The sequence below is a fragment of the Candida orthopsilosis genome, assembly GCF_000315875.1.
Source record: "Candida orthopsilosis Co 90-125, chromosome 8 draft sequence".
Taxonomy (NCBI): domain Eukaryota; kingdom Fungi; phylum Ascomycota; class Pichiomycetes; order Serinales; family Debaryomycetaceae; genus Lodderomyces; species Lodderomyces orthopsilosis.
Window position 1 is genome coordinate 517113 of NC_018302.1, and position 6758 is coordinate 523870.

Consider the following 6758-nt stretch of genomic DNA (forward strand, 5'->3'; position numbering starts at 1 on the left):
TATGGGCTTTGGCAAAGATGATATCGATTTCCTCCAATGACCTACCAGCGGTTTCTGGGTAGAAAAAGAAGATGACTGGAACGAAAAGGAAGTTGAAACAAGCAAAGAACAAGTAGGTACCCCAATTGGATCTTTCGATAAATTCGGGTGTAAACATAACAACGGCGAAATTGGTGATCCAATTAGTACAGGTTGAAACAGCAGACGCAGTAGTTCTGGTTCTCAACGGATTGATTTCTGGTGGGTAGATCCATGGTAATGGCAAAATTGTGAATGCAAAAAACACAATGAATAAAAAGATACCAACAGCGGCACCTTTAGCATTTTCTTCAGTGGGGTTAACTAAGCATGCAAATGAAATGATGAAGGAACATCCTTGACCAATGGCACCAACTAAAAACAATTTTCTTCTACCAACAGTGTCAATTAGGAAGAATGAAGGGATAGTAGCCAAAGCATAGATTGTAGCAAAGACACCTCCCAAGATCAACGATAACCTATACTTATCTCCATTGAAAATAGTCTCATGGAACAAGATGGTGGAGTAGTAAATTGCAGCATTACAACCAGTAAATTGTTGGAAAAATTGTGATGAAGCACCAATAACCATTCTTTGGAAATGTTGGGTTCTTCCTCCTGTCAACAAATCTTTGAACCCAGTTTGAGCACTAGTGAATCTATTAACAGCGTCGATAATTGTACTAGCTTCAGCAACAATGGCATCATCATCAGGTGGCAAATTGTTAAGATAACCCAATACTTCATACGCTTCTGGTTTGCGATCATGGGCAATCAACCAACGAGGTGATTCTGGCATAACAATAATGCCAGCTAAAAGTAGAGCGGCAAATACAACTTGGAAAGCAGTAGGAAACCTCCATTGTGCTGAATTGTTAATATAGGAAAAGCCGAAATCAATCCAATAAGCAATACATGTACCAATAGCAATAACTGCACCTTCAATATTGACCAACTTACCTCTATTCTCAGCTCTAGACATTTCCGATTGCCAAACTGGAATAGTAGCTGTGTTCATACCGTTACCTACCCCGGTTACAACTCTACCAATAACAAACTGTCCTGTTTGCCAATAAGGTCTCATTGGCGTCACCGAGATGATCGTACCAATAATAATAATAATTGCACCAACAATAATGATTGGTTTTCTTCCAATTCTATCAGCTCTAAGCAAAGCGAAAAGTGCCCCAAAAAAACATCCCAATTCGTAACATGCAACAACTGCACCTTGAATAGTCTTGTTATCAAGAGTTGGTGGGAAATCTTTGTTGAATTGTTCACCGGTGATAATACCAGACATAAGACCTTGGTCATATCCAAAAAGGGAAAACCCAATGGTAGCGGTAAATGTAACTGCGATACGTAATTTTCTCCCGCTGAGTCCTGCAGTTGACGTTCTATTGACTAACCAGCCGTATGCCCAACTGTATTTACCCATAATGCCTGAATGCGTAGTAGTAGTAAATTTCTTAGTAATTATGGATAAAGGTGGTTGAAATAGTACTCAAAAGCTTCAGCTAGCAAGACATATATGGTGGGAAATTTTGGGATATATTTATATTATTTCGATTTCAACCAGCTAACGAAACCCAAAAAGCAGCGATTCATCATCCAGCAAAAGAGATCGTCATTGTTTTTTCACCGATTGTAGCAAAACTGTATTCTGTATTAAAAATAATAATAATAAATACTTCCGTAACACTGTTGCGTAGTTGTTGTTATGACTTTTTCCAAGAAAGTTTCGAGTGGTTTAAAATGATTTTTCTTGTCACAGAAATTTCTTGACCTTTTTATGCAACAGATGATTATGACACAAAAAGAACAAAGGCATTAAAAAGAACCTTAAAAGGACAAGCCACATGGAATCCTGTATAGAAAATATACTACTTTTACAATCAGAGACAATGATTAATTCGAGGTGGGGATTGTATTGTTTTCATCTTATATTTTTTGTTGGGTGGACGTGTTTGTATGAACAATCTTGAAGGTTTCAACGTAGGGACCAAATCTTCTCCAAATATATTCACTTTTCACATAGTTGCTAATAAGCTTTAAAAGCGTACCTTCCCATCCTCGGCTCCTTAAAGCAATGTAATGCAGGCTAAATAATTCGTTGTTATCCCGCGGAAGTTTTATGTTAAGAAATAGTTTTGCGAACTCTTCTTCTAAGGAGCTGAGATGCATATTCTTGAAAAAAGAAAGCTTGGGGATATGGAAGTATTATTAGACGGCGTTTTAATTTTTCAAGACTGACGTGTATTTCTGAAGTCTTTAATATTGGAGACATATAATTTTCTTGTCATTTTGTTGTACTTCACATGATTCGGAAATACATAACAAGGGGACATAGGTAAGTACTCTGTGGTTATTCTCTGAGAGCATTGAGAAACCCTTTCCTTTCTTCTGGTTAGTATACACTTCTCAAGTGAAGAAGATATAAAGAAAGGTCAAAGGTGTCTTTGTCATTATCTCATTCTACCACTAAGTATTCCACCCATTTGGTCGTATCACACACACAGACACACACTTCGTCAATTGTTTCGTCACAATCAAAAAACTTTAAGTTTAATAGTTATATTTTTCAATGACATAAGAAAATATGTTTTGACCTTTTGACGTTTCCGGTGGGTTTTCTTGGTATTTTATTTTCTTGTAGAAATTGAAAGTCGTGTGTTGGTGTAAATTATTTGTTTCCAAAATTTTTAATTTTTTCTTTTCCTTTTCGGTTGCAAATTGTTCTTCATAAGGTGGTGTTGAATAACGTAAAGGATTTGATAGTGACTATGTGCTTGGTTGATTTGCATGGATAGTATGATTGATGGACTGATCGTTTTTGGTTATTCATCTCCATGTTTCCAAAGCGATTCTATAATTCCAATTTTTTTTGGTTACCCCACCATTTGTCCCCCACCAAATTCTTCGATATTGTGAAACAAAACCTCAAATTTTTCTTGTCTTGTGTCGTGTAAGATAATTTATCCGAGATTTTCACGTTCGATATCTCGTATATTCAATCACTTTTCCTCTTATCTGCGCCACAAACCATGATCACAAGAGTAATATAGGTGACGGGCCATCCTTGTCTCTGGCCGAACATACATGATCGAGGATCAAATCTCTAAACACAACTTAATTATGAGTTTTTGTACGAATTTGTTGTACGACGGGATTCAATACTGTCTTCATGAATCATGCAACAAGATAGAGATGTAAAATGGTTACTGATTGCAATTTCCTCACAAATATAGAGAGAAACCAAGCAAACAAATAGAGCCCACTGAAAAGATATTCAAAGTGGGTAGTACAGATATAACAATCATTCAGTACTGTATAGATACTCCCCTTGATCGTCACCAACACTATGTATCATAATTTGATGCCTCTATTACTAAAATTCACACCATTGATTCAGTTGTTATACTAATAGCTAATCCGGAACAACTTTTTTCATAACAGTGTCAAGGTATTGTGAAGCTATTGTACCGCATTTTCTACCTTCTTCACTATGCAATCAATTCCGTTGTGCCATTATTTGGCAGAGTGGTGGCAACCGCCAAAAATACCACCGAAGATTTAAGTTGTGTATTGTTTTTAGTAGCTTCATTCCATGCAAATCTCACTAATTGCGTTCCTTCTGGTAAATTTCAAACTGATACATAAATACTTACCTGTTTATATGAAAGGGCAAGGAACTTGTTTCTTATGAGAAAAACCGTTTCTGGTGGAGGGCCATCATCTCGATTGTCTAAAGGTGAACAAATTGCTCGCTCTATATCTTTGTTCTTGAATCGAATGGCCATAATGAACTTCACAATCAATGCAATGTTGACGACTGAAATGATAAGAAAACCAATTAGTAATATCATCACTTTGCCAATAACTTGATTCTACCTCGTTCCCATTCTTGTTTCTTGGACTCCCATTCTTTTCTCCTTATTTCTCTCCTTGAATCTCCCTCAGTCAATATGAACACGCAATCTGGGCTATCGTGGACTTCGTTTGTCTTTTGGACCATTGTGGAACCAGCCAGTGTTATTCAACTACACCTGAATCTAAATTGGAAATGACTAGAATACTATATTTTGTTGTTTGACGTAATGTTTTCAATATAAAACTCTGATCTGAGTTGATGTCTTGTGTTTGTGAATTAACCGACTAGGTTGTACCCTCAACAACGGCCCCAACTAAATAGGAACTACATAAAGTTTCTCGAATGACTTTACACGTGAAAAGTAGGTGACACAAAAAGGCAATATGTCAAAAAAAGCTTAAAAATGACGTAGTAGGACTAATCCGATTGCAGTCCATAGATACCCCTCTAAAAGACAAGAATATTTAGATACAGAAATAGGTGCTGGAATAATGCTCTAACGTATACCACAACTTCGTGAATCTCTACGTGGTGGGTTTCTTTGAAGCAACGTAAGATTACGTCAAACTAAAAACACGACATAGTAGTTGTAAAAGTTGAGGTACTGAGTTGAATTGAACGGCTTATATTTCAGCACAGATCTTGCTTATTGGCCCTCAGTTATGTGGAAATGTCATTCCAGTTTGCTGCCTTAGATAACGCAACAATTGCAATAATAAGAGTCACAATATTAAATATAGTGTTGCCAATGTTCCACCTGATACTCGTCATTATAGCTTTGCTCTGGTTCCTAATTAATTGTCTTAATTGGTCGTCTGGGGTATGGGTCCTCGTGTACATATGTGTTCATTGTAGATCAGCGTAGATGTTTCTTATTAGTTAAATGAAAGAAATGTGAGAGAAACATTTAAAAAAATGGTTTGATGAGTAAAACCTGCCATTGAAAACATACGGATTGAGTATTGTCTTAGAAAAATCCCGCAGTTGTTAGCCTTTTCTTGTTTGTTTTTATATGCAAGTAAGCTTGTAACAATTGGAAAAAAGTCAGATACTTCTTCTATTATTCTGAAATGGCATTGTATGATTCCTATAGACAATAAACCAAAAGTGCATATGGTCGTGTACCATAGCCTTGTGGTTGCAAAAATCAATAAAATTGCAACAATGCGTCGAATAGTAAACTCTGTCACATGATTTACGCTTTAGGAGAGCTGTTTTTCAACGTTGACGATTTTTGCAAACCATGTGACATAGTAGAGAGCAATCTATTTCGTCACTATTAGCTTTTCGATAGCCTTTTAGATGCATTAGAGTTTTTCAAAGTTTTCCATATAGTTTAGATACAATTTGATACAAATTCCTGAATCTCCCATTATCTTTATTACAAGATATTTATTAGTTTCAATTCCAAAAGTAAGAAACGCACTTTACATTATTCAAGCCCATGTGATGTATGTCTACGCATGTATACCCTGTTTTATCACTTCAACCAAGTGATCTTGTTTGAAAAAATAAAAATATCCTTCCCCCTCTCAATTCTTTTATTTGCTGTGCTAATACAGAACTGTCACTCATGCACGGTTTTTTGCTTTTATCAAGAGGAATAAAAGCAAAAATCATCAATTCAGCTCTACGTGTTATCCAGTTTATTGTGACTATCTCTTTTTCATAGTCCTTAGTGTGTTTAGTTTGGATAGCTTTACATATGTTATTATGTTAGATTTCACAGGAGTATATTTGTCGTTACACGAAATCGCAGTAGTAATTATTAACCAAGGTCCAGAAACTGCGAATATACGCAAAAAAACATCGCGTTCTTGAGTAACTTTTATTTTGTTTGCTTATAAATACCACCCAACATTCCACTACTTGGAGCTGCCCTAGTTTCTGAATCTAAACAACGGTTTAAGGAATGTTTCTATGATCAAAGTTTTTCCCAGTCCCATTGCCGCAACTATCATTGAATAATTGGTCACACCCAAGCGTGGAGACAGCATGTTCCATGGGAAACCATCATCAAAACAGCTTTGATGGTTTTACGTGGACCAAGCTTACTTAGTTTGATCTTTGGTGTAGGTGGATATATTATCAACAAGAAGTACCAAACTTACTTACCTCACTACCGTAACGCAAGTGAAGTAATGCCTTTCACTGTTGTCCCTGAGAGGTTCTCGAGACCATGTATACCTCATCATAAATTTGTGTAATGATTCGTCTGGATTTGTTTGGCGTGGGGATATGCATACTGTCTCGTTGCATTGTCTTTGGCTAAGTCCGAGTTGGATGCGATCAACCCAGCTACGTCAAGCCAGGTGTTAACCTTTCTTGGAACGGTTTCGTTTAAGTTGGCTAGTGCAGCTATTAATTTGTCTCTCAACTCACCTTTCTTATAGCATCTCAGAAGTGTGAATGTGAATTTAACGGTTTTGACAAACAGCTAGAAATGAAAACGTGTATATATTGTGTGTCAATTGTTGTAGGATCAAACTGCTCTTACAAAACTCTATGGCCCAGCAGGTGTTTTTATCCTTCTCGACTTTGGTGATTTGAGCACAGCTGAATGGAACGACATCAGTAATACACTGTTGTTCACATGTTCAGCGGGAGGTTTTATGGAGCGATGCATTATATCCGTTTATTATATTGACTCGCCCACTACAAACATCTCATACACTCTAAACGCCATCACAAACTCATCAATCACGGCATCCTCTCATCTCATCTTCGTTCATTATTTTTTGAACTTCCTAATCAACAAGTAAACAATCACAGCAAACAAGATCCAATTCCAAGTAGAAATACCCAAAGCACCACCACCCAAAGCACCACCACCATTACTCAAACGTGGATCCAAACTTGGATCACCTAG

General features: G+C 36.8%; 1 protein-coding gene across 1 annotated transcript; it reads right to left on the reverse strand. All coding sequences in view use genetic code 12, as the record gives it.

Moving 5' to 3' along the window:
- On the reverse strand, window positions 1-1456 carry CORT_0H02360 (Hgt10 glycerol permease; the record flags this gene model as incomplete). The annotated part of the gene is made up of 1 exon (XM_003871421.2): window positions 1-1456. A coding segment is annotated over one exon (1456 nt), but the record flags the coding sequence as incomplete, so codon positions are not given.
- Window positions 1457-6758: the final 5302 nt, after the last annotated feature.